Consider the following 27921-nt stretch of genomic DNA (forward strand, 5'->3'; position numbering starts at 1 on the left):
GTTGCTTGTGAAGAAAAAAGAGCATTTCCTTCATACCTCAAGCAGCTATGAAAAGGGCAGGTCTGGATGGAGGACACGGTAAGAGTAGTGTTAGTAATGGTTGTAGAAAGACAACTTCTGAACCATCTGGAGGGGTTGATACAAAAAAATTATGACACCTCCTCATCATTACCTCACTTTCTACTATAAAGGAGAACTTAGATTTGATGCCAGCCTGCATCACAGAAAAAGTGATTACTTCCAAGGTTCCATCATTTTCACTGTAATAGAAAGCTTTGCAGTGAAACCTATCTTTCTGGTTGGCTCTTGTGAAGGGTCTAGAGATGCCATTTTAAACAGTGGCATTTCTACTGTATGGTTTTTAGCATTCCCTTTATATATATTTATATACACTTCATTTTTTTAGCTTTGAAGAGGAAACACATTCTTACTTGTCCACATCAGAACTTGAAGATAAAGTGGATGTGTTAACTGAAGAGCTGGTGCGTATCATAGAGGATGAACACCAGTTTTTAAACAGTAAAGGCAATGAAGACTTGCTTCTTTACTACCTTGAAATAACTGGTTTGGAAAAAGACTGTTTGATAAAACAAATAAACGCATTAGAACAGAAAATAGACCTAGGCAGGAAGTTGTAATGGTACACAAGAGAACACTCAGTGGCTTGGTTCTAACTTGGTCCTCTGAATCTGTCCTAAGGCTTTAAGGCAAAATAAAACTTGCATTTTTGTTTTACCTGTATTGTCCTCATTCATACTAAAGGCCCATTAAATCAGAAGTGAAAACAATGCAATCATTCATGTGACAAGCCTGTAACTTAAGTGATATTTTTGTCTATATCCAAGTGGTAAAGAGTCAAATGCTATTGGAAAAGCTCAGACTGAGATTTTACAGAAACTGAAGAAAAATCCACAATTGTTCTCAAGACTTGATGTTAAAAAAAACTATTTTCCTCGACTAATGTATCACTTCACTACATGTTCTGAAGCCTCTGCAGACATCAGCTGACAGTTATACTTTTCTTCTGACTTAATGAGACAGTGAAAGCTGTAATCATAATATGGTTTGGGTTGGAAAGGACCTCAAGATCATCTAGTTCCAATCCCCCTGCCATGGACAGGGATGCCTCACACTTATCAACTCAAGTAATTATATCTACACAGTTACACACCAAGAGCAAGAGATATGGTCACCACAACTTAAAGGAACTTTCTCGCCTGAACAACTTTTACTTGCTCTGAGAACACCATATTTCAGTTGCTATATAGTACCACCTGTACTGGAATTAAGGTCCTACACTGGCAAAGACTAGCCTGGCTCTTAAACTTGGAGAAACAGTCTTTCCTCCTCCCACATTCAATACCCAAACCCTGAAACAAAAGAAGCATTCAGTATTTGCTGATAAATGAAACATCACCTCTTTGCCCACCGCAGCCTCTGGTTTAGGTGAAAAGCAACTGGCAAAAGAGCAGTCACTCAAGATCCTTCCTTCCATACCAAGAATTCATACAGGCACAAGAGAAGATTTAAAGTAATTTTATGACTCACTGAAGACCATCAATGTTTATGCTTTTATCTCATTATACATCAATGTAGTCAACATGGTAAACAGGTTATTATAACTTCACGAGTACTGACTTACTCCACACTCTCAGAATCACTGAATCAATGTTCACACCCTCACTCCATACACGGATACTTATCTTGATTTTGTTTGAAAAGAACCAAAGAAACACTAGTAATTACAGTGAAAGGATTAAGGAATTGGAGTGCAAGTTCTATTACAGTCATCAAGACATCTCTCCTCACATCTTTACTCAGTTTAATGAGCACCCCAGATAGCAATACCCACACACAAAAAAAAACCAACAAAGAACAAAACACAAAAGCTAAGCAGACTTTTAAAAGGGCAGGCTCCATACATCTGCAGTTATGGACCGGGTAGAAGACAGTTTGACTCGAGCTGTCCGAAGCTACGAGAACATCATATGTAGCACAATATTGCAAGCTGGTAGGCTAAATATCCTTAGAGATAACAGCTCCATCGTTCTACAAGGCGATGTGTAGCTTTGGAAAGCTCTAACATGTATTCACCCCTTTCCTGCTCACAAGGCTGTGTTCTTCTGACAAGCTATAGTCTAGAAGCAAAAGCCCACCTGCATATACCAAAGCTTCACTGAAGGGGGAGCAGAGAAGCGATCCTGCTTGTGACATGTAGAGGTTTTACTCACAAGGTAGCTGACTTTGTTACCTTCTCCAGAAGGAAGCAGACTATCATTCAAAGCAACTTGGAGGGTGTATCTATGATCCATAGTTTGCTTTTATTTCCACCAAAAAGCATTTTGACTCCCGTCTGGACACTGATAGCAGATCAGACAGCTTTTATAAAAAACATGAGCAGATTTATTGATATATGCATTTCCTTTTTAACTTACAAATAGAGTCTCACATTAATTTTAAATCTTGTTAACACTATAAAACATTTAAAAGGTACTATAATAAAACAGCAAAGTTTCAAATGCACAAAGTCAGAGATAGGGATTAGACAGCAAGTGCTTTCTGTTTTTATCAAACTCCTTATTGCCAGCCCTCATCCCATACCATAGCCCAATGTTTCAACAGTCTATAATAGGGGCAACCATGAAACTACCGATTGGGGTTGACCCAGTGGTATCTATCAACATATGGTCCCGAGAACGCAGCTGTTGATCTGTAGAACCTGTGACCCCTGTGTTGGATATAATTTGAGCCATCAGTCATATAGGTCTTCCTATGAAGATACTGGGACCAGGGCTGTATGGGTGCCCTGTAGTAGTCACTGAACTAAACAGCAAGAAATGAGATAATGTCAGCATGTGTTTGCAAAAGACAGGGGATTAGTCTGGTCATCAAGTGTTAAGTCTATTGCATTTCTTTATGAGAGAACCTAGAGGGCAAATGCTAGATCTTACTTGAAAACTACATACCATTACTGTATGCTTACCTGGTAAACACTGTTAGGATTACTGACAGTAGGGATAGCTTTCGGCTTCCTGTTGAGACTCTCCTCATCTGAAGAGATGCCAGAATGATAGTCTTGTGCTGCTCTCTCAACAGCACGGCTGATCTGCTGAGGAAGTTCTGGGTTCTCCTCTCCCTCAAAGTGCGCAATTGTGAAGGGCTGATTCTTCTCTCCATATCTGAAAGTGATGTATTGGTATAACACAGCTCTGCACTAGCAGTAAGCACATCTATTACTAGTCAGCTGACATTAGTAAGTATATATACCCTCAGATATAGACTGCACCAATAAACTTGGAGTTGATCATGTTTGTACAGGACATCTGGCATTCATTAGCCACAGCTTTTAACTCACCTGCAACACACCTCAAAAGGATCAACCCATAGTGTCATCTCTTTTGGCAAACCAAGCTTATTGAAGTCCACATTACTCTGCACACAAGCTTGCTCCAGCAGTGGATCTCTTGTCTGGTGCTTGTTTATTCTTATACACCTTGTAAGAACAAAATGCAGGGGGATATAAGACTTAACAACTTTGCAAGTTCTGCACAACACATTCAAGCTGTTGATGCAAGTTCTCACTTATAGCACCAACCAGCAACCCAGTGTAATAAGCTGATTGATACATCCAATGTTTTGCTTGTTTTAAATACTTAATACAGCAACTCACTTCATAGGTAATTTCCAGGAGAAGTAAAAGCAGTTGCAATAATTCCACAAATCAGTTTTAGGTGACATGAATTTCTCATTTGAGAAGTCAAGAAGCCTAAGGACTATGTAAAACATTTTGTGCTTGTTGTCTTAAGATTTCCACCTTGGCTCTCTAGTCATACCTACACAGACACACACTGAAGTGACATTCAGATAAGTGCATCTTAACCAGTTTGATTCATTTCCTCAAGCTTAAGGGATAGCTATATGATTCTCTTTCATTTTCATATCACTGATTCCAATTTAAGAGCTCCAGCCACTGAAAGAGTACTCACTACACCTTAATTATCATGCAAAGGCTCCATTCCCCCTCCCTTTCTACTAAGGGTCCTCTTACCTGAAAGCTTGCCCTCTGGATGGATTGTCCAAGTACCAGTGATTCTTATACTTTTCAAAGAGTACTGCTGTCAGCTTAGCTGCAAACTTCTCCACTTTATGCTTGCTCAACTTATCTTCCTTTTTCACTAGCCTTGTGATGAAGAAGACTGTGACAGCAATTTCATCTTTCATTTTAAATCTAAGCATACAAGGTGCTTCAGCTGTTGGATAGTCATCAGCAGAGATGAGACACTACACTAAAAAGATTTAACAACATTAAAGTGCTATCAGTTTCCAGAGACATACATGGCATAACCTGCATTAAGTCCTGCCAGACAGAGACTAGAAAGCCCAATTGCCAAACTACTGACAGTAGATACTAGAAAGTACCAAAACAATTTAACAGAGTACTACAAAAAGAGTTTGAAAGATGCACTCACATGACAACAACCAGCATTTCTTACAGCTATATAGCTCTTTTGTAAACAATAAAGAACACAAGCCTTACCTCTATCAGACCAGAGCTACTGGAAACCTGAAATATACTTTATAAACACCTTCAAATAGTTATCAATAATACACATCTAACACTACAAAACCCTATAGCACTTATACAGGAGCAAAAACACAAACACTACCCACTCACTTCTCCTCTATTACAGCCTGCTTATGGTTTATATAGAACAGGAAATTATGTGGCTCTGGGGAATGTAACTACCTTCAGGTGTGCACCATTAGGTTAACTAGCATGCTGCTTTCAAACCTATTTCCAGTTTACATGGTTTTATTCAAATAAGAGCTCCTTCTTTCAGGGTATATTTAACTGATTGAGCACTGTCTTCTGTTGTGTCCATCAGTCTACCCCATAAGTATCTGTGAAATATACTCAGATTTGGTATTCTTAAAAATTGCAAGACACTCTATTTATCATAACATTAACCTTTCTTGTTCCACCAGAACAGATTGTAACTCCTCTAGGGATGATGCTTTCTTGCCAAAGCTTAGGAAGTTGTTATTTAGTCTGATTTCTTTGCCTTCATGTAATTTTTTCACAGTATCATATTATAATCTAATAAAAGATATGACTTCTTCCTATAAACCTTGTTTTTCTTTTATTCTTGAAATATCAAGGCTAAAATAACATTTCCACTGCAAATCAGCATGAGGCTTCAAAGGGAGTCCATCTTCTTCTGCCCTGGAGTCCATAACTTGATCATAGTTTCCATGCGGGATCTGACCCTGACATGGTTCAGTCTCAGAAATCATTCAGTTACTGTCTTTTCCTCATTAAATGCCAAGCAGGTTTGGATCTATGGGATCAGTTCAAGGGACTTTGAACTGTCTCCTGCCTTCTTACTTTCTCCAACTTGTCCAGGCCTGCCCTGAGAATTCTCTGACAAAGAGTGAAGTGACTATGTTCCACAAAGGCCAGGCAAGCAGATGTCTGAATCCCTACAACACCTCCTTTTGTTAGGCTAACTTGTTCCCATAGTTAACACATAAAGAGCAAGTCAGCAGTAAACAAACTCTTCACCTGAGAAACCAGATCGCAGCATTGCAATCAGTCAGGTAATAAGGTGCTAGTTCTTGAATGCTGGGAGGCAAAACCCAGGACAAAATGTACACATTTATACCAGCAAACATAGGAAAATGTAAGGAAAGTTCTTAGCAGTTTATTCAGTTGGCTCTAATTACTGGGGTTGTCACTGGTACAGAAGTAAGGTTCTGAGAACTTTATACCTTGACATTTTTACTACCATGCAGGAGTTCAAAAGTGCTTCTGTTAATGGCACTAAAGCCATAAGAGCCGAGAGGATATTTCTGGCTTCCCATTCCAATGACAAGAAAAACTGTCGCTTTTAATTAGGTAGATTCATTGAACTCACGTTTTTCATAATGCTGTCACTGACTTGAAGAAAATGGAGCCCTGGGTACTCTGGTTCGATAATAATCAGCTAAGAATCAAAATGCCAAAAGCAAACTTTGAACAGTCCATCCCAATGTGAGACCTGTTAAAGGACAGTCAACAAATTATGCTCCTACCCCAGCAGGTTTCCAAAATGAAAAGTAAACCCCAAGGCACTAAAAACCACTGCATTTACAGCATCAGGACATTTATGAGACTGATCCAGAGCTCACTGAAATCAATGAACATCTGTCCAAAGACTTCAGTGGGATTCAGATCAGGCCCCTAACTCCACGCAAGCATTCTTAGCCAGATTAAATTATGGGTCTCCTGGGTCACCAGGCAAGCCTAGGCATGAACTACAAAGGGAAAGAATCAGAGACAGTTTCTCTAGTAACTGCAGGCCAAACCAAGAGCAAACACTGTTTCCCTAAACACTACTGGCAAGGTCACTCCTGCAGAGGCTTTTGCAGTTTTCTTGCTTTAAAGGATTGAGTACGTGGAACTAACAAAGTGCAGCTTGCTAGTAGCAATCTTCCTTCTGCAAGCCATAAGATTCTTGTGGATGATGGATAACAGACAATTTCTCCAGGTAAGCAGCTGAAAGTCTTAACTACTGGTATGTTATTTCCCTATGGCAAAGCAACTTAGATGACAATCCTCTTAGAGAAAAGCACTTTGTATTTGCTTTGTCATGTTACCTACTGTCCTGATCGGATTCAAAAGTATCAGTAAGTGCAATATACAAACAATAGTAGTGCTGCATGAACACAGCACCAATTCAGTTTACTATGCCATTAAGATGGAGGGAGAGGAAACCTCGTATCTGTGTATTAAAAACTTGCACCTTTATTTAAGCCATGCAGTCTCTGTGCAAAGAATTATTTTGGACTGAAGCAAGACAGAAACTGATTCCAAGCAAAGCCACAAACTAAAATGTTAACATCTTGATTGCTCACAGTATTTTTCCCTTTCAGCTTTTATAAGTAGACACTTTTTGGGCCTGAGGTGAAGGCTTCAGAGTAGGCATTTCAGAAATGAAGCATGTTCTGACTAAGGTTTTCATCTTTAGTTGATTACTTAGGTACTCAGTGGCTGTCCCATAAAAACCTAAGGAACAGGTACTTACAAATATTTTTCTGGCTAATGATTTTACCATGAGTACTGTATTTTATTAATGCAAAGCACATATGACAGTATGACCATGCTAATGACACTGATCAGGAGGAGCCTCCTGCCCAAGGGAATACACTCACTTGGGTAAAAGTTAAATAAGGTCTGTGAGAACACCCATATTGTGTAGGTAAGGCAGCAAACCACAGTAGTGTGAAAACAGTGTCTTGTAGGGCAGAAGCGATGTAACTGCTAAGGTGGCATATTCCACAACTATAGAAGATGCTCAAGCTCCTACTCCATCTGTAGCAGGATCTGCTTTTATCCTCATTCTGTAAGCTGTCATCTTCCTTTGCAGAAGAGAAAAACTGGGGTTTATGGGGCTATGTAGCAATGTTTGGCACCTAATACTTTCAACTCATATTACAATATGAATACAATATTGAATATGAACAGAAACTGGGAAAAGTTCACATGGGCTTGAAGAGAATCTTAAGTGCTTGAGAACCTCATGTTGCTGGAATTTAAGATCATCAGTCTTCAGCAACTTAAGCAATAAAGTAAACTTAAAAACTGCTGCTGGTCACTGCTGATCTATCATATTCTAAGATTAGGTAGCAAAGGACTGCAAAGCTACCTGAGCTAATTTTATGCAGTCTAAGAGCTGTTGCAGTTGCCTTGTAAATATTTCTGCTAATGTAATCAAGGGTTGATTACTTTTGTCAGTTCGTTCTTCCTCGCTATTTTGCATGGCATGATTTTCAGAAACGACAAGGTATTTGAGCCATCAAAAGACTAGTCTCCTGGTATGAATAAAACCAGGCTAATGCCTGAGTACCCGTATGTCAGTCTGCCCAGCCACGTGTGATACTAAAGCCTGGATCACCTTCAGCACCTGTGGCACAACTGTAGCCGGTTGCCCACAGGAGCAGGGTGGAAACTCTGCCTGTGCTCCCTATTGATTCAGCCCATAGAAACTTCTTTTGCAACAAAGCTTCCTATGGCAAGAGCCATCTGGACGTTTCAAAGCAACGGTCCAGTCTCCATGCACCAGCCCCAGCTGAGCGACCATGACGACAGAGTGTACACAAAGGTTACAGGCATGGGGCTGATCTACAGCCGGGACTGGGGACACTTCAAGCCAGGAGTGCCAGGGGAAGAGATGGGGCACACAGGGGTCACCTAGGGAGCCATGTGTACCAGGGAAAGACTGCTGGGTGATGAGCACATAGGTTGTTGTGCTAGCCATGGAAAAGGGAAGGAAATGAAGAGTGAAGGAGCTCACCATTTACCCCTTTTCATTAAATCTTTAATTTAAACATTTCATTATAAATGCAGTCATTGTCAGGAGTATTCCAAGGTAAGCTTCTTGAGAGTAAGTTCTGGATCTTTTTATGCATTTTAACAATAAGGTATTTACAGGTAAAAGTTAGCAAAACTGTTTAATTTGCAGACAAACTTATCCTCCTAATCTCACAGACTCTGTCACATTTCTAATTAAGGAATAGCCTGATAAATCCATACAAAGTGAGTTTATCACATTATTAAATGCATACACATGTATTAGACACAAGGTGTATTTGATTATAACTACTTATACACAGTTTTGTTCTGCAGAACAAATTTGCTAGTGTCTTTAGCTACCACAGATTACTGTAAAAGGTTTGAGCAGTGTGACATCTGACTACCAGCACTACCTGCGTGCCTGTATTTTTCTGGGAAGTAAGTACAATTGTGCCATTCTTGATACAATTACATGCACTTTCTTCTGAAATGGAAATTGCGCATAACCTGTGCATTAGAACATTAACTCAAATGTCCCAGCTAGAGAACAAGGATGAGTAGGACCACTGTAACATAAGCACTAACAGCTGACATGCTGCAAACCAGGTAGAATGTTATTCGTGCTGAACATTTTCTCCTGGCTGAAATTTGCAGCTGTATTTCTACTTACATCTCTGAATGCAGCTACCACTTAGTCTACATTCATGCAGCAAGGACTGCATGCCAAAGCTTTACTTATTTCCCATTTCCATTGTGGTGTGTTATAATAATTTATATTTTAATCTTTCAGTGCTTTGTCTTTGTACTCCTGACATTACCTTAGTGATGCAGCCACTGCAGTTTTAATTATTAAGAGCAATTAATTTGTGATAAAAAGACTTTGGATTTAGTAGAAAAACACTAAGGATGTTATGACCAATACCCTCCATTATTGTCAGTTGCTTGTTATTATAAGAGCATTTGAGGGGATAGAGTATGTTAATGTAATTACTTGAAGTGCTTTCTTTTTCTCCTAGGTCTGAATGCCACGACCCCATCCTAAGAGTAGTGCTTGGTTTGTAGGCAGTGTAGTTAGCTGATTGTATCCATTACAATCACTAACTTCACTGCCATCAAAACAAGGCACAGGATTCCGCACTTTCCTGAGCCAAGAATGCTGTCTGTTGTGTTTAAATTGTTTAGCCACATGAAGACTTTATTGCTTATGCACCAACATTGGACTAAGAAGTTTTTTGGTTGCACCCTTCAGTATATCTTCTAGGTATTAGGAAAATCATTTTCACTTAGCTCTCATGTCTTTTAACAAGCTACTAAGTGAAGGGGCTTTTGAGCAATGATTTTCAATATTAAACTCACTGCATGCTAGAAATGGTTTTACCCTGACCACTTTGTTTACTGTTCAAGAATTTACTTAACAGTGCAAGAACCTGCTCTAGGAGGCTTTTGGCAAAACCCCAGACTTTATCAAAGTAAGAGTTGAAAAGGAACTGTCTCTTCTATCAGCCTAGTTACTAGGCAGTGTAGTTAGCTGATTGCCAAAAGTAACAATCACTAGCCACACAGCCAGGTAAAAAGGTTTGGAAGATACCTCAGTGGAAACCAGACACATGGGAATGTTGACAACAGAAGGCAGACAGACTGCCCTCTTTGTACAAGCATCTAATAGATACTGCTGATCTTGACTCTTTTGCCATAAATATTTCCATTCACTGTGTGTCATCTGGTGGAATACTGGAACTTTGAAATGAAGTGATGATCAGCAATGTCACCTGAACCTGGTCCCCTGTGTGGTTTGAATGATGAAGCTCACTTTTTGATGGTCAGCTTAAACTTATTCCCAGTCAGGGCACGCTGGCTTGGGGCAGGGCTGAAAGCAGTAGGCTGAGTACTTAATTTCTTCATAGTAAGCACATGTCTGCTCTGATTTAATATCTAAAAGCAGCCAAGTGAGAGTGCCCAAATTCAAAAGTGGATAATTGGGGGGGGAAAAAACCCCACCAGTGCTGCATACATTTCGACACACAAAACCTGGCACAGAGATATTGAATCACATCTCAAAGCCTAAGTTTCTTTATTAGTTGTTTTAGTTATTAATAGATCTTCTCCATTAGCCTGTGCCCAGCAGCAGCTAGTGCCAAGAACTGATTGAGTGAGAGATGCGGGAAATTTGGGAGTGAGTGATTATTAAATCAGCTTCCATAGAAATGCTTCTGCCTTCGCCTGTCCCCAGGAACAGGTTGAGATGTTATTTTTAGAGAGGTATAATTCAAGCACTGCTAGACCCAAGCCATTTCAGATCTTGAAGAAACTACTTAGCTGCAGAATACACTGTAGATTTTAGCAGACAACATCAAAACTGAGTTTATAGATGATGCTGTCATGCCAAAGGAAGGCTTCACTGAGTATTGGAGTGCCTTCTGGACTGCACAGAGCTTTCTGATTTAGTGGAGTTTTACAAAAGCTAACAGCAATCTGACATGCACCTGCCCCCTCAGCACTTTAGTTAACAGTTCCCGTAGTCTGTAATTGATGGATAGGATCAATAAGGTTTAGCATGCTATAAGGCATATATATGCATGTTTATGCAGTGACTCAAGCATTACATTGGTCATGAAAAGAAGTAAAATAAGTGACATGGGAGATTAATGAGGTTCACCTCCTGCAAAATGGCAGGACTGGACCAAGTATATAAAGCTTGGAGTGTTTCCTACTACTTTGCCAAGAAAAAGAATATGCAGACAACAGTTGTGCTTGCTGTTGAGACACTGACATAAACTTCTACTAAAGCCCCTACTGATCTAACTGGTAAATTAGTGGTCCATGTATATATCACAGACAAAATTACTATAAGTAATGGAACCTAAGACAACTAGTATTAAATATAGTAATAGCATTGATTCTATAATTATTTTTTCCTCATTTTAGTAAGAACCACATTTTCACTGGGAAACCTCTGGCCTGTATTTGGAAAGCAGGCCAGACAAAAGCAATTTGCAAGAAGTACAGAAAGGTGCTGAGATCTGCAAGTCTCTCCTGCAAGTCAGCAACCCTCCTTTTCCAATTAATAACTCCAAAATGCATCTCATCCATTACCATCCATTAGCCTTCTTTCTGAGTTCTGACTGAAGCTAGCAACAGTGCCCCAAATCTTCCCTTCCCTTTTCTTAAGTTCAGTAACAATAGATGCAATAGATGCAAGGTTTTGCAGCTTTGGGCATCTGGCAGCCATAAAGATGACTGATTAATTTCAATGAGTAAATTACTTTATACAACTACAGGTCATGCTATAAGCCTCACATTAGTCTAAGAGAATTAAAATTAATGCACTGAATGAAATAAGAATAATGTTCAAATTATTATCAGTCATAGGAGTCATTCGAGAGTCATTCAGGAGTTATAAGAGTTCAAATCCAGCTTTCAGATTTGATTCAGGCATTCTGTTCCTGCAGCATATCCCATAGGAGAGCAAAACCTGGAAGCTCTGTGTGCAGATCTGGGAAGTGAATGTTGTCTCCACAGTGGTGGGATAAGGCTTTTTAGAAAGAAAGCTTATCTGCATTAACACTGTTATTTCACAAACTGACAGGGAATTCATATATTAGAAATGCCTGTTTTAATCAGTTAGCTCATTTTATATGAGATAGTCATGAGGCACATGGCAACAAAGCTGTTGTCTTCTGGATGTTTATTTCACTGGACTATTCTGTGATTCATTGATTCCCACAAGCTTTCCAGTATAGTTTGTCAAGATTATAAATGCTGCAAATCTGAGCTAATTGACATGCAGAAAAGTTTGCTTTATTCAACAAATTCCCTAAGCTAAGAGAATCCTGTGGTCTGTTCTGAGAGTCTCAGGCCAAACATTAGGAAGCAATAAACATAAAAGCTTAAGCAAGGAAGTTTAAGTGAGATAAATACAGCTATTGGACAATATCTAATCTGAAAACCACAAGACTACAAGAATTTGGGATGGAGAAGGAACTCCAGCAGAAGCAGTGACTATATTGCTGTCTGAATGACAGTGAGGACTGTGGCAGCACTTTACTGAAGCCCCTGTGTTTTATAGAGAGATATATAACGAACGGATCTCAGTTACTTGAATTAAGCCTGTTTTAATACAACTGCCTATTTCTCAGTTTAACATGCCAAATGAATCTTCATAGCCTGCCCATTGTTAATTGCTTTGATTATTTTTTTCATTGTTGTGTCTATTTTTCTTCCACTGAAACACTAAAACTCAGTTCGTAACAAAGTTATTAAACTGGATGCTGGTTTCACATCCTCTGCTCCCTAAAAAGCCATCATAAACTAAATCTCATCAATAAAAGGAAGAACTGCATTTAGGGATTTTGATTAGTAGTAGTAGCGAACTTTAGACTTACTGATTTATAATGGTTTTACTTGGGCTGGCCGGATTCAAGAATAAGAGGTCTGTATTATATTAAGGCACTTCTTTCCTTCAGTTGTAATTTACTAGACATAAAGCAGAGATGGATGAGTTTTTACCCCATATAAGGTTAAGCATCTGGCCTTTTGAAGAACTACATGTCCTAATTAATACAATTTCATTACTCAATAGTAGAGACTGGAACAGAAATTTCAAAGCTGATAAGTGCAGTGGTTTGAGAAGCAACTTGGAAAACAAGATTTCAAACAATACTCAGACATAAAAGCCTCCTTTTTTCCCTCCTCTTCTAAGCTTTTAGGTTGGTTCATATGAACTACTTCCTCTTCTCAGAGGTTATTAAAATGCTGAATCAAGTATATCAGCTTTGTCCAAACTCTATACATTAAAGCTAGGCCTGAAAGAAAACATGAGTCTCCTTTTCATTGACACAGCTGTGAGTTTCGTACTCAGGTGCTATATTAGCACATTTAAAAAACCAAACTCTTTACTAATGTTTTTTATAACCTTCTTGTTTTCCTCTTTTCTTGGCTCAAAATCAATCCAAATTCTGTTCTTTACTGACATCTTACACTAACGTCCTGTGAAACAAAGGGGGGGCTTAGTTTAGTGCCTTTTCAGTGTGCAGAAAATGAAAATCCTTGTTTCATTTATGTGTTTTTTAAGTTGTCAGCATAAAAGGAAAGGGCAACAAAGTGCAAGTCAGTTAAGGATTTGGGATGCAAGGAATTCTAGAACAGAAAAGACATGCTTACATACTTCTACAGGAAGACAAACTGTATTTTCTTCAAGTTTGTGCCAGGTATAGTCTATTCATATAATTTGCATCAGGAAAGCACATTTTCTATTCTAGTGCTCTCCTGCACATGCGCACTCCTCTATCTCAACTAAAGTACCAGGTTTTCCTGCCTAACCTCGGCATAAATATTTATCAACCAAGTTGATAAAGTGTTTAAGTACTAAATTTACCAAAATCATAAATGGAGAGCAACAGCTTTGTCAGTGTTGAGAAATGTCCTTGCAGAAGTAGAAACCATGTCAAAGGGAAGAGCCTGTTCCTAGTAATATTAAGATTGCACAATAAAGACGCTAGGTTTTATAGTCAAGTGTTATATGTGGTGTCTGAATGCTTGCAGCTGATCTCTTAAAAACAGATCAACAAAGACTTCTGTCAGCCACTGCCATTTTCATGTTGAAAGGAGCCAGATCTTTGGTCATCACTTTGCTGCTGCCACATGACAGTGCATTCCTCAGTTGTGATTTTGGTATGGGAGAGGCTGCAAAACGCAAGTGGCAGAATGTTTATTTGCATCTTGACAACACTGCTGCTATTGGACATACTGAAATGCTTTCCAGTGGATTTAGGATACAAATTATTTTGTGTACTTTTAATTATTTTGGTTACTTTGGTCTATAAAATGACAGAAAAACTTCCACGAATAAATGTAATTCACAAACAGGATTTCCTTTGTCAAAAGTTCTCCAGAGTGAATGTACTAACGGAGCTTCAGGATAATGAAGATTGGCTTGATAAAGGTTTGACTTCCGTCCTACAACTCAGGCTAGCCAGGTCAGATGCTTGGTTCTTGCATCCTTTCCTGTATTTGAAGCATTTCCAATTATACGACCTAACGGTTTGGAAATAGACACATGTCACTTACATTGACATACCTCATCTCAAATTGTTTTGTTTTCTAAAATACATGAAACATAAAATTGTCTCACCAAAATATTAGTCCTCATTCAAGTTTATGAAACCAGTTTTAATTGCTCATGGCTGTTAAGTTGCTCCAGCATCTTGTTATTTACTATACCCAGACTCTGTTCATCAAGGACTTCGAATATAAAGGTTCAGTTCTAAAATACCACTGATGTCTGCATTTCACAGGTGTGACACATGCTGCAAAGCCATAGCCTTAGTTCAGCTCCAGCTGAATCCTCTCACTACGTGTGTAATAAGCATGTTTAATGCTCAGATTACTTTCTCATTTGAGGCTTTCATCAAATCACCAATCTCCTCTTAAAATACCAACCCTAACTAGTATCTGCCCGAGAAAAGCTTTAGCCGTTAAAGCTCCTGTATTCACTCTGGTGCTCTACCCCTTTCTGCAACCTGCCAAAAGCTCGTAGAGACTGAGCCATTAAAGTCTTAACTGGAGAGCTATCAATCCCAGAAACAGATGCACACCACCTCCCTCATCACCGGGCATGAGGCTCAGCATTTATTTGTGTTTGGAAGTTCCGCTGTTCTGTCTGAAGCAGTTTATTAAAGACAGCTGCCTATCAGCGTGGGGAAGGTCTGCAGGTTTGCTTTCCATGACTCACACGTGGTGGAGAGTGGAGGTGTATCCTGTGCTCACGCCCTATCATTTATGTGATGGGAGAGGGAAATTATAAAGCTGGGGCGGGGGAAAACACGCAGAAGTAATGGGGTGCCTGAAGTGCTGCTAGGAACGGGGCAGCTTAAAGAGGTGATGGTTTAGCATATGCCCTACAGCTGGAGGGGCGGATGCCTTCGGAGGAGAGATGCGCAGCGAAGGAGGCGGCTCCCGTCGCTGGGCTTTGGCCAGGAGCCCGGTGTGGGAGGGATGAGGCGGCGGCTTCTTCCCCGCCCTCCATTCCCTCTCCCGGTGGCCGGGCCGTGGGCCACTCGCATGGGGTCTCGCAGCGCAGCGAGCCGGGTACCCAGCGCTCAGAGCCGGAGCCGGGGACGATGCTGGCGGCCGCAGCCCTGTGCGCCGCCGCGCTAGGCTGGGCTGCGGGAGCGCGGCTGCTCAGCGGTACGTACGGGATGGAGGGGCCTCCGCCTGCCCGGCTCCGCTGAGCCGAGACGGCGCCGAGGGTCCGGGCAAGTGGGTATGGCAGCCCCGTCGAGGCTCGTCCCCTGGCCCGAGGTGGGCAAGGCAGCTCCCGGGGTGAGGGTGTCGGCTGCCTGGGGCAGCCACCGCGACATAGGCAACGCTACTTATAGCAGGGGGTTTTTTCTCTCCTAACTCCCAGCGGCAGCTAGCCCTGCCCAAGAGAGATCTCCACATCCTCTGCTCTGGGTGGGAGCAGCCCTTCGTTCCTGGCTGTAAAACGGGCACGCCGATAGTCCCGTTTCATTTTCCTTTTCCGATAAGAAACCCTTCTCTGCTCTATTTTTGCCTCGGCTCTAGGAATTTCCAATGACGCCCTGGCTAACGGAACTACTTTTGTCAGTGGTAACTACCAGCCTGGCTGAGTTTCCAGACAACACCAGATTGTCTTACTCTTCCTCTACAAAGTGTACTTTGAGCCTCATCTCCTGATTTTGTGCAAAGGAATGTTGATTATTTATATGCCTTTCATGCGAACAGATGACATACAGCAGCTCAAATTTGAACCATCAGTACTTTATGGATGCAGTACCCAAGCTAGGTAGTCAAGTCTGGTTTTAGGGTACAGAACAGACAGTCTGGGGGAAGTTTCTGCCTGACGTGAAAGGCTGGGACATATTCAGCAGAAATCCTGAACACTGTCATCCATGAGATGTTTATATTAATCCAACATAAGGCAAATAGCTTTATTATATCTATAAATCCGGTTTTAATTCTGCGAAGCTCTTGGCTGCAGTAGGACTTTTGTGGGAGTGATTTAGAGCACTCTGCTGCCAGCTGTGGGGTTCAGGATGTATTTCTATTAGTGAAATTTGTACTTCTCAGTATAATTGACTTATCTGTAGTCTTGAATTATCAAGGCTCAACAGGTTTTGAGGCAGATCCCATCTAGGCAATGAGGAGATAGTGGGGAAAGATGAGGAACCCTTCCAGCATTGGTTAGAGCTACACATCCATTTGACCTCTTACATAAATTATTCTTGGGAACCTAACTAGCATTAAGTCTAGACAGTAATCAAGTACAATAAATATTCCCCTAGTGAAAGCAGTGGCAAGTTTATCTGAGAAGACAGATTTTCTGGCAGTTAATGCAGAAAAAATATGTTTGTGTGTCAGAAAAGAAACCAAGTGCAGTTTGTGATGCTATTTCTAGATAGTTACTGCAGTTTTTTACTAACAATGTGATGTCTCTGTAACTTTCTTATGTCTCTCACAATAGCAGTGGACATATCCCTCAGAAGAGGTAAGCTCTTTTGCCTTTCTCAACAAGCTTGTGTGTTACCAACAGGTTATACCTAAAGATGTGTTTTTAAATACTGCTTTTGCAGTACAGCAGTTTTCTGTGTAAGATGGTAGCAGATTCTGTGCTTCTTAGCACTTAACTGCTCAAAAAATCCAGTAAGAAGGTGTTTAAATTCTCACTTTTAGAATGGCCGTAGAAGAGTAAAGAAAAGGCAGCATATGGAGGGTTCATAATGACCTGTCCTCGCATCCCATTTGTTCAGAGTGTGTTGCAAATGTTGCTGAATGTTTCTCTGCTATGAAAACATTTAGGTTAGCAGATTGTGTCTGCCCTGTGCTTGAATAGAAATATTTACTAAGTAAAACAAACTGTTTGTTTGTACAGTCTAAATATTGGGACTCTTCTGCTGGGAAACATAAAAGTGCATAATTTTAGATTATGTATCTTTTCACTTTGATCTTTCCTTTTTTTGTCATCAAAATCAGCCGTGCTGCTTCACACATGAGAAAGTCCTTGGCTTATGACAGTCTGAAAACAGACATTGCTTACTTCCTGGGCAGTCAGTAACTTACAGTGCACAGCAATGCTTAACAACTGTACTGTGTGAACACATCTAATACACTAAGTGTACGCTCCACAAAAGTAGCACATAAACCCCAGAAGATAAATTATCTCTGCTTATGTAAGAGGATCTCTACTTTTAGCCAAGTCCTTAAAAATAATATTAATTTTAAAAAGCCTTCTTGAACCTTTATATAATATATAAACTGTTATACAGTGCAAACCTCAACCAAATGGAAGTATTAGCATTCAGTTTTGCTACCAACAGCCATAGTTTCTGTAACAGGTCTTTCCATTTCTGCAGGACAGACAATTTGTCGTCGTGGAACAGAGCCACCATGCTACAAAGTGGTTTATTTTCATGATGCTTCACGCAGGATCAGCTATGAAGAAGCACAGCTTGCCTGCAGAACTGACGGGGGACATCTAGTCAGTATTGAAACAGAAGCAGAGCAAAGACTGATTGAAAGATTCATTGACAGTCTCTTAGCTTCTGATGGAGACTTTTGGATAGGGCTTCGGAGGAAAAAGGAGGAGGTAGACAATAGTACAGACTGCCAGAACCTCTACTTCTGGTCAGATGGCAGCTCATCCAACTTCCGGTAGGTACCTATGGGCAATCCTGGGAAGCAAACTGGTCAGGGACCATCAACTGCCTCTAGCAGTCAGAAAGGATTCTTTTAAGAGTCAACCAGTGTTGTCCTAGCTGTCCTCTGTGTTCCTTCTGCAGTCAGTGACAAGTGGTAGTATCTCCAAAGAGTAATTCATCCCAGCCAGATGTAAGGAGTAGACAAATTACCCTCTATAGCCCCTGCTCTCTCTCTGCTCTGTATAAAGCACCTAGAGTGTCCAGCTTGGGCTAGATTGGTAGCTTCTGACTGTTAAAAGGAGGTGGATGAACAAGTGATCCAGTCTTAAAAATCTCTGATTAGGCATGAAGAAAATGTCTTTTGACCTGAAGGTTCCTGTGCTTCAGATTCCGTGAAGTTTTGTCCCTGGTGTCCTAAGCAATGGGCCTGTCTCTTTTTCCTTGCTGAGGGAATAGCATTTTTTCCTGTTAGCAGTAAGATTGGAGAGCTTCAGTATTTATTGTAGACCTGAGTCTTAAGGCAAGTGGAACTACAACATTTGCTGTAGTTCAACTATAAATGCAACATTTAAAACCAATACAAGTTTACTGGAGTTGTTTTCACTACTTTCACATTTCCATTCAGCACAAAACCAAAATGTGTTTAGTGTTTAGAAAACGTGTTTAGAACAAAAAGTTCTGCTTAATTTGACATGTGTGGGGTTTATTTCCACACTGAATACCTTGGTATATCTGGAATTACTTCTGTTGTCTTGATCAGCTTTCATGAAGTGCTCAGCACTTTTACACAGTGGCAGTGGGGTTGAGGGTGGGGTGTGCTGAGCTGTCATCCTCTTAGATTCTGCACTTTGTGGAGCCCTGTATGCTATATTTCTATGTGAGCTTCTGTAGTATCATGGAAAGTGATGTCAAGTCTTACTTGACATGTTTGCTGTATTTTCTCAGGAACTGGTATGTAGATGAGCCATCCTGTGGGAGCGAAATCTGTGTTGTGATGTACTACCAGCCATCTGCCCCACCAGGTGTCGGAGGTCCTTATATGTTTCAATGGAACGATGACAGATGCAACATGAAAAATAACTTCATTTGCAAATATTCTCTTGGTAATGAGTCATTCTGTAGCTTTAAAAACCCAACCTGCTCACAGTCCCCAAGAGGAAGTATGAGAAAATTGCTGTAGCTGATAGGGAAACCCTTGCTTAGATTTACTGGAAATATCTGGTGAGAGACAGATGTCTTTAAATTCATGCAAGTCACAGGGAAAACAATCTCTGTAGCTACTTGCTTTGTGACTTAATGAATTCTCAGGGGATTTTTACAAAGTATTTGGTAGCTCAAATGTGGCCTGAGGGGGAGAGAATGCTGAAGAAGGGTGCTCTTGTTATTAGACTGTATTCAGTACTCTTGGTCTCCCTGGTCAAGCTTATGAGGAAACTGCATATATTTTTCTCTTTTAGAGAAGACAACGAGAGCTCCAGTAGAGAATTCCCAGAAAAGTAAGTTACAGATATTTTAGGCTTTTTTTAATGACATGCTAACATTCAGTAAAAAATGCTCTGGGATATTCATTAAGAACAATCACACACTGAAAATTGCTATGCTAGAAGTATCCCTGCCGTTTCCTTGTGCTGTTCTATAACCCATTCTGCAGGAACACAGCATTGCTGTTTGTTGATGCAGTATCTGGGACCACTGGTCATGCTTGCAGAAATTTAAGCAGAACAGTACCAATATACCTTGCACTTCTTTGCAGCTGACAGTCTCTTCAGTCACCTCTCACCCTCACTTCTTGATTCTTAACCTCTTTCAAATAACATCTGAAATACTGCTTCTTTACAGGTGTTGCAACAGAACCCTTAAGCCCACTATTCCCAGAAGAGCATCATAGAAAAGATGCTAATGTAACAGTTGTGGAAGCCAAAGGTATGTTGTGTTTGTTGGCTTTCATAGTCTTGAGGATTTGAGCTTACTTTACTTTAACCTGCTTAAGTAGATGATTGGTCCTAGACTTGTTGCCTTTAAGAAGTGCATACTGCTAGACTATGAGCAAAACTAGAAGCCCATTGAGCTGTGATGATGCTGCCTCTTGCAACTGTTTTCTCTGAAGTTCTCGGCATGTCAAATGCAACTGGAAGTGAATAAAAGCTGGAATCTTATTTTCACCCCTAGAACCTGTTCAGAGTCTTGCCTACATCCTTTTCCCCAGCATTCCTGTACTGCTGCTCCTGATAGTTGTTACAGGCATCTTCTGGTTTTGGCTTGTTGTGAAGAGGTAAGTGACATTTATTGTGTATACAATATCTTGTTCTGGCAATTATTTTACAACTAGCTTCAGAATCCTCTAAGATGCTCTGGAGAAGACTGATTTCAGTCAAATAAATGTTTAAACCATGTCATATTTCAGACAAATAAATGTTTAAAAGGTGTTAGCTCCAGGCTAAGTTACTTGCGAAGTAAAAATTCAAGTAAATCACATTAGGCCATTTACTATTTTCACAGACATATAGTAGTTAGGGAATAGTGTAAAGCAAGATGATGATTTTTGAATTGTTAGCACTGAAGTTTCCTCATTAAAGAAAATACTTAAATTATCAAATCCCCTTAAAGTGAAAAACATAATAGAAATAAAAGGACATACATTTGGAGCAAGTAATATCTCCCAGTTTCCTCACCTTGCTCTCCTTGTGTGTATAGTACCTCTGATGGTGATGCTGGCTGTAGTTCTGGGAGTGTCAGTGTCGAGTTTTGATGCCTCAGCAGCTCAGCTGGCACCAGAATGCAAGGGCTATCTCAGCAGGTCCTGCCATAGGACATACCTGGAAGCAAGCAATAATAAATGTCATCCAGAGTCCAGGCTCTAAGTGTCAGCTTTCCCCAAGGGCCACCATTACATTAGTGAGAGGTGTGGTATTGTTTTGTATTTGCCTCTGTAGAACATCATATGACTTGTCCCCTTTCCGCTGTCCCTAAGGAGACAGGAGCAAACTGATGCAAGCCCAAAGGAGGAAGATGCATGGCTGTCTAACCACAGCAGGAACAGTCCAAATCTGGATATCTACAAAGTTATCAAGAAGCAATCAGAAGCAGATCTGGCTGGAACCAGGCCTGACACTAAGAATTCTTCCTTTCGTAAACAGGAAGAGAAGGTGCTTGACAGTTTCACCAGTGATTATGATGCAGCAATGAATACATCGAGTGGCTTTGTGACATTGACCAGTACTGAAAGTGGCTTTGTGACCAATGATATCTATGAGATGTGTGGACATCATGTGGGAAGGAGCAAGGAATCGACCTGGGTGGAAAATGAGATTTATGGATATTAAGGAAATGGACCAAAACAAATCCTGGGATATGGATGACAAAGTGAATGTTGATACAAGCTAATGTGCCTGCCCCATGCACTTGTTTTAATAATAGTATACGTGATGTTTATTCTGGTTTCGCATTGTCCCTATATTCTTCTCTTTCTGAAAGAATATGGGTTTTTAAAGATCCAGACTGAAAGGATGTGTATCTTCTGCTCTGCATCAAGTCTCCTTTCACCTGGGAATGGCTTGTTATTTCTCTTTATTCCTTTTTTTGTACTCCAAAGATATGCCTTTGAAACTGAAGTGCAATCAAAAATCTGTATTTATTTAACTGACTTTCAAAGGTATTAAAAGTCACTAGTGACTATGGATATATATATATATATATATATATAAAAACCTATGGGTTCTCATAGGTACTGATTGCAGCACTGTGGCCTCTGGAGTCTTTTTTTTCAGTACAGAGCCAGTTTGAGTTTGTGAATGGAGTCCAGCAGTTAATAAAGAAGTCATTAATATAGGGTTGCATTCAGAGCTGTACAGCTTTTTGCTAGGGATCTTGGCATGTTTGTAGCTACATATGTGTAGAAAACACTGCAAAGTCAGGCCATTAAGACTTATTTGTCCTGCCTGATCTGGTATCTCAACTGTTTCATTCATTGATTTATAGATTCTCAAAGCAAATATGTTCAGCTTTGGGTAAACCAGCACTTCTTGCTTTGCCTGTACCTGCTCTGTTTTCAGTTATTCAGCAATGGAGTTGTTTTTTAAATAAGGAGTTTTGTTTGTATCCCATTGAACTAATAAGTGGGAGTGCAACATAAAGAACCAAGTATGTTGAATGTTGGGAAGCTGGACACTTGCACTGAAGAAAAGAAAGCATTTTGGACATCATCATGTATCTTGGGCCATTTGGTTTCAGCTCTGTACTCTGTCTCAGTCTTTTCTTAACTATGAGTGCCTCAGGCCCATGTGAAAAGCAGAAATAACAGCTTACAGGGAAGCCTAAAATCTAGTACTTGACTTTGAAATGATTTTGGGACTACAATAAATGAGGCCTTGTAATTGATAAAATTGGTGTTATTGACCAGCAGATCTATGCAGCAATTTTGAAGCATGTCTAGAAGCTGTATAAAAACTTGATTAAAATATATGGTTTGGTTAAGCAGTTCTGGCACCTAACCCTGTATGTAACAAGTAATGTTTTTTACTTATTCTGTTAGATCACATTTGATCTTTTCACAAGCTAAATAAAAATAGTAGATACTTGTTTATCTCTCTGCCTGCAATTAGCAGCTTAAATTTTGACACTCTTGGTTGGTTAGAGCTAAAACAAAGGCTCAGGATAAAGGCAATCTTGAGACTGTAAAGTGCTTCCTGAAGCCATAACTCCTCAGTATGAATTTTTCAAAGGATGAGTAATTACATCTTTGTTGTCTGGTTTTACACTAGTGATGTGCTAAGCTCCAGGTTTTGGATCCAACTGGGTTTTTGGTTTTGGAGTTGTTTTTTCCTTTGATCAGAGACCAGGTAATGGAGGGAGAATGACCAAACAAATAAAGCATGCCAAACAGGAACACAGATATTACTCACGTATGGCTCTGCAGGTGAGTATTTCCGGCTCCAGGAGAGCAACATTTTGCTGCCAAACAAGTCTATGAAGCCCTCAAAACGCATTCAGCTCTTGACAGGGTTCCCTAAAAGTTTGATCTTCTCCATTGCACAGGAATAAATAAAAAGGCAAATGAAGCAAAACCGATTTGCATAAGCCACTGGGAAACAAAGCTGTGCCAAAGGCTTTGGCAGAAGGTGTTTAATGTGGGACTGAAACAACAACAGGAGTGCATGACATGGCCATGATTTGCTCTGCCAATGCAAATATGCAGGAAATCCTCTCTGGATCTGTGTGCTTTTGCTGTCTATTGTAAACCTGGAAATATTGTGGTTGTTTGCCACAGCTGCGTCTGTCATTTCCCAGTTGTTACAGGTGAAGTTGATGTGCACAATGGCTGTCATGTGTATCTGTGGTGTCACAGAATGTCTGCCAATCTCACACTGTTCCTCTGCAAGACTCCGTGGTACAACATGAGCCCCCGAAAGAAGTAGTCCCCTAATGAGATAAGATTCTTCCGTTTGGAAAATGACACCACGTTTGCAACCATTTCTCCTGCAGAGCAAAATCCTGGTTTGGGAGAACAGTCATTGCTGGATGCTTGCAGTGTCCAGGCTTTCTGATGCAGCAATTAGTGTTTTTATCAAGCAATCGTGTTTCTATCCACTTTGAGTCTTGCACACTTGATCTCTTCCCTTTGGCAGACACTAAGCATCTTTTAGGCATTGAAAAATAGGAAATGAGATGAAAATGCTCGAGCCAGATGTTGGAGATTAGGTATGTAAACATGGAAAGCTATATTTTGGCAACTAAGTGTTGAGCTGCTGGCTTATTGAACTCGGGCAGAGTCAGCTGGATGTGCTCAGCATCTCTGGAACTTATTAGAAGACAAGATAATTTTGTCATTTCTTTGCTGTCTCCATTTAGCACAACATTACAGCTGCAGTATTCTGTACAGGGACATTGACCACAAGAGGGCATGTTTGCTCCACAGTTTGTGTCATTCAATCGAGACTCGAAAAGGGCCTGGAAGAGCTCCTCTGTAGCACTCTGAGAAGCGCTTGAATCGGCTTCCTTGAAGCACAGCAAAAGCCATCAATGGCCGTTAAAGGCTGCTGGACAAAGAATGGTTTTGTGACTGCAGTTCTGCTAGCAGCGTTATTAGGAACTGGTTTTGTAACCTGGAATTTCAGGCCAAAAGTGGCAGTGTGGTGTGCAGCAGAACAAAGTTTCTGCAGGAGTTTTCTATTGCAAACACAAGATCTGACTTAAGAATTGATTTTGCACCAGTCTGGTGAGGTTTTACATGGATGAAAGTGGGCAGAAATGGTTTATTACTTTTTTTTTACTTATAATAAACTGACTTTGAATGAATATAAGGCAACATTTTTGAACAGCATAGAGAAAATGACTTTGAACACACCAAGTTTGCCTCATACAAGAATTATTGACTGGTCAGTGCTTCAGATTTCTGGGGAAAAATGAACTATCCTACAGGGTGAAACAGGGTGAAATCTCCTAAGCAGTAGTTTGGGATGACACCATTTTCTATTCAAGTAGGATTATGGTAATCTTGCTCATGCACCTATCAATCATTTAAAAGGGTGGATGTCTGACTAACTCAAGTCATCAGTTAGTCATTGCTAGAGCTTCTTAAGGGGATAAATAGAACAGTAACAGCACAGTTATTATCCATAGCAGTCTAAGTCAGCAGCGTCATCTCAAAATGTCATTCCTTAGAGGAATCTCATGAGCTGCAAGTGCAGTGAAGGACAAGCATTAACTTTTCACGGATGTCTTCAGTTCCCAGTGCAGAACAGTCATTGCTGTTTTGACACCGAACAAATTTAACCAACTTTCCACATGTATGAGGCAGCTTTATCTGCACGATGTGGATACAAAGGGAAAGCGAGAGGCAGAAGTTTGTTCCTTGCATTCTTCCACTCACTTCATTTGCAGCCATACTGTTTTCTGCTGTGTTTGCATGCACAGCACTCTGTGTTCATAAAAGGCCTGTTGACTGCTGCTGAAAGTGCAGTTGATTCAGACACGTGTGTATCATCAGCTTTTAGACATGCTTCATTTAGTCAGTGGAACTGAGCAAAGCCCTCAGGCATGATTCCTGGTATCCACATGTCAAAATGTACCAGTCTTGCAGTGTGAGATGGGTCAGAGGAGAGGGAATGATGAGAGAGGGACCTGGGGAGGGGAAAGATTGCTGCAGAATTGAAATAAGTATGACATTTTTAAGAAGAAAGCAAGCTAATGTGTAAGTGCTGCAAACATAAAGCAGACTAGGTGGATGTAGTACTGGAATTTAGCATAAAAGGCCTTTTCTCACTCTTACATTGTCAGCTCTGAAAGGTGTCTAACCATTTTATGTCAAAGGGCCTAAAAAACCTTCCAAATCTGTCTTTCCAGGTGTGTAGGAAATGAACAGACTATTTCAATTGGAAGGGACCTACAACAATCATCTGGTCCAACTGCCTGACCATATTAGTGTAAAAGTTAACACATGTTCTTAAGGGTGTTGTCCAAATACCTGTTAAACACTGACAGTCGTGGGGCATTGATCACCTCTCTAAAAAGACTGTTCCAGGGTCTGAGCACCTTCTCTGTTAAGAAATTCTTCCTAACATCCAGCCTCAACCTCCCGTGATGAGGGATTCCCACACATCCTATCACTGGATCCCAGGGAGAAGAGTTCAGCACTTCCCTCCCCATGTTCTCTCCTCAGGAAGCTGTAAGGTCACCCCTCAGCCTCCTTCTCTCCAAGCTAGACAAGTCCAACGTCCTCAGCTGCTCCTCACAGGATGTGCCTTCTAGCCCTTTCACCAGCTCTGTTGCCACCTCTGGATGCATTCCAATACCTTCACATGTTTTTAAACTGTGGGTCCCTAACGGTACACAGTGCTCAAGATGAGTATTGCATAACAATAACCGGGATTTTGGCAGGCTGATGTACTAACAAAAGACATCGTTCTGATGTGGAATAGCCCATTGAAAATGCTGCTCACTGAGAGAGGGTGTTTCCCTCGGGATAACATATACTCAAGGGTCCCTGACCCAGGTGCAGTAGCCCAGGCTTTTACTGTACCCTGGGGCTACGGAGCCCCTGCCTGAGAGCTCCATTGACAATCACCTGGGTCTGGCTCGTTCCCCCTCCTCCTGCTAACGCTGCTCTCCAGGTGCCTCCACCCCTCTATAGGGAGTCCCGCTGGGGGGCAGCGGACAGGAGGAGGAGCGGAGCTGGGGCTCGCCCCGCAGCGGGGTCGGGAGCTCGGCCGGGAAGGGGAGCGCATCCCGGCCCGGTGCGGTCCAGCCCCGCCGCGGTGGCCGCGGTTGCCATGGCGAGGCTCCTCCCGCGGTGACGCGCGCTGTGACGCGCGGCCGGTGGAGGAGGGCTCCGGGGCGCCGCAGACGGACTCGAGCCGCCGCTGCCGCCGCTGCCGGAGCCGCCGCCGCCCCCCGAGCCCAGCATGGTAATGGCCGAGCCCCGGCGGCCCCCCCCGCTCCTGCCCCGCGGGCTCGGGCCCGTCCGCGTCGGCTTCTACGACATCGAGGGCACGTTGGGCAAAGGCAACTTCGCGGTGGTTAAGCTGGCTCGGCACCGCATCACGCGCAGCGAGGTGAGCCCGGAGCGGGGGCCGCGGCCGCCGCCTGCCCCATCCCGGCTCCTCCTGCGCTCCGCCGTGCCCGGTGTGGGGCGGCAGAGCGCGGGGGCCCGAGGAGCTATCGGGGTTTGGAGCGAGGGGCGGCGGCCCTGGGGGAGCCGCGGAGGGGGCTCCGCTCAGCGGGCGCGGAGCGATGCGGTTACGGGGCTGTGGTCGGGATGGGGAGCGGAGGGGGGCGGTTGGCCTCGGGGCTGCTCGGGGGGTGCAGTGTTAGAGGGGAGTGCTCGGCAGCGGCGCCCTTACAGCCTGCTTGCTCCTTTTGTCCCTTTCGGCACTGGGAGCCTCCTTCCATAAGGAGGGAGGATATCTCGTACTTGAGGTGTTCGGCTGCGGGCAGGCTTTGGAGCAGGAGCCCTGGCCGCCCTTTTTGGTTGTGTTCTTGCTTTCATCTCCCTGGCAAGGGCAGTGGTAATGCCGCCTGGTCTGGCTCTAGCGGGATGCCCCAAGTGGCTCAGGCCACAGGCGGTGTGTTGCTGTCACAGTAAGGATGCTCGGGTTGGGAGGGTGCAGGGGTCAGGCGGCTGTTAGCTTAGTTCGTGAGTATAACCATAACTTTCTGTTAATAGGGAAGGTTCAAACCTTGTGTTGTACTCACTTTCGTGTCCTGAATGTTTGACGGTTTCCTGACCTGGCCAGTACTTGCAGATGAGCAGTTTTATGCCTCGGTAATGTGTTTTAGCAAAGGAACGTCTTTGCGTGTGCATCCCCTGATTTCTTCAATTCTCTCTTCATTCTTCAATTCATAATCCTGCCAGTTAACCAAATTCAACCATTTTTAGTCTCTTTGTTTAACCACCACCCCTCTCCCCCCTGTGTTTGTTACCTAGATTACTAGTCTGTGGATTGTTAATATCTTATGCTTTACCTAAAACAAATTACTGTAAATCAGCATAGATAAAATATAGTCATGGTCACTTTTAAAACCGGTATCTGATGAGGGTAATGGCTTTGAAAGATCAGCTTCCTCTTATATTTTCTTTTCAGGTGGTTTTAGTCACAACACCTAGTGTTAAGCTTTTCACAAGGCTGTAATGGTTGCTTTCATTGTTTACTGAGGAAGAGTTTATTGTGCTGCTCTGTACCAGGCAAAACTAAATAAAATACATCTGAAGGGCAAGGTAAAAAACTGAAAGAAAACCTGCAGTTATTCAGTTTCTGTGGTCTTGTGTGGTAAAATCCCTCTTGCAGCAATGAAAAATGCTCTTAGTTTGGGCTTCAGTTATGGAAAAGAACCCTGCAATGCTAACATTGTTCTGGCCATGCAATGATAGGTGAGCCTTGCATCCCAAAGTACTGAGATAGATTTCTCTTATTGTCTTACTTATCAACTTTCAGAATA

At 41.7% G+C, this 27921-nt stretch overlaps 3 protein-coding genes across 3 annotated transcripts in view; 2 read left to right on the plus strand and 1 right to left on the minus strand.

Moving 5' to 3' along the window:
* Positions 1-2468: 2468 nt before the first annotated feature.
* BTG4 (BTG anti-proliferation factor 4) lies at positions 2469-27197 on the minus strand. Its single transcript, XM_005143507.3, has 6 exons — positions 27178-27197; positions 20661-20804; positions 4049-4286; positions 3356-3493; positions 2984-3179; positions 2469-2823 (listed from the first exon to the last, which is right to left on the minus strand). Exons 3-6 carry the CDS (start codon positions 4234-4236, stop codon positions 2647-2649), a joined length of 699 nt encoding a protein of 232 aa, XP_005143564.2. The 5' UTR covers positions 4237-4286; positions 20661-20804; positions 27178-27197; the 3' UTR covers positions 2469-2646.
* LAYN (layilin) lies at positions 15385-21720 on the plus strand. Its single transcript, XM_034069603.1, has 7 exons — positions 15385-15517; positions 17704-18001; positions 18934-19091; positions 19446-19484; positions 19828-19911; positions 20158-20260; positions 20960-21720. Exons 1-7 carry the CDS (start codon positions 15451-15453, stop codon positions 21309-21311), a joined length of 1101 nt encoding a protein of 366 aa, XP_033925494.1. The 5' UTR covers positions 15385-15450; the 3' UTR covers positions 21312-21720.
* Positions 26355-27921, plus strand: part of SIK2 (salt inducible kinase 2) — a 39779-nt gene continuing 38212 nt past the window's right edge. Inside the window, exon 1 of the mRNA XM_034069602.1 lies at positions 26355-26537. Coding sequence (XP_033925493.1) covers positions 26388-26537 — 150 coding nt within the window. The 5' untranslated portion in view covers positions 26355-26387. The remainder of the gene's footprint in view (positions 26538-27921) is intronic.

The sequence above is a fragment of the Melopsittacus undulatus genome, chromosome 15, assembly GCF_012275295.1.
Source record: "Melopsittacus undulatus isolate bMelUnd1 chromosome 15, bMelUnd1.mat.Z, whole genome shotgun sequence".
NCBI classification, from domain to species: domain Eukaryota; kingdom Metazoa; phylum Chordata; class Aves; order Psittaciformes; family Psittaculidae; genus Melopsittacus; species Melopsittacus undulatus.

Excerpts from the sequence above, each read along its gene's own strand:
- BTG4 (XM_005143507.3), bottom strand. The coding sequence starts at position 4,236 with ATGCTTAGATTTAAAATGAAAGATGAAATTGCTGTCACAGTCTTCTTC. Across the intron at positions 3,180-3,355 it reads CCTTTTGAGGTGTGTTGCAG|ATATGGAGAGAAGAATCAGC; the intron begins GTGAGTTAAAAG and ends CATCACTTTCAG. Across the intron at positions 2,824-2,983 it reads ATCCTAACAGTGTTTACCAG|TTCAGTGACTACTACAGGGC; the intron begins GTAAGCATACAG and ends CTTGCTGTTTAG.
- LAYN (XM_034069603.1), top strand. The coding sequence starts at position 15,451 with ATGCTGGCGGCCGCAGCCCTGTGCGCCGCCGCGCTAGGCTGGGCTGCG. Across the intron at positions 18,002-18,933 it reads GGCAGCTCATCCAACTTCCG|GAACTGGTATGTAGATGAGC; the intron begins GTAGGTACCTAT and ends GTATTTTCTCAG. Across the intron at positions 20,261-20,959 it reads TTTTGGCTTGTTGTGAAGAG|GAGACAGGAGCAAACTGATG; the intron begins GTAAGTGACATT and ends GCTGTCCCTAAG.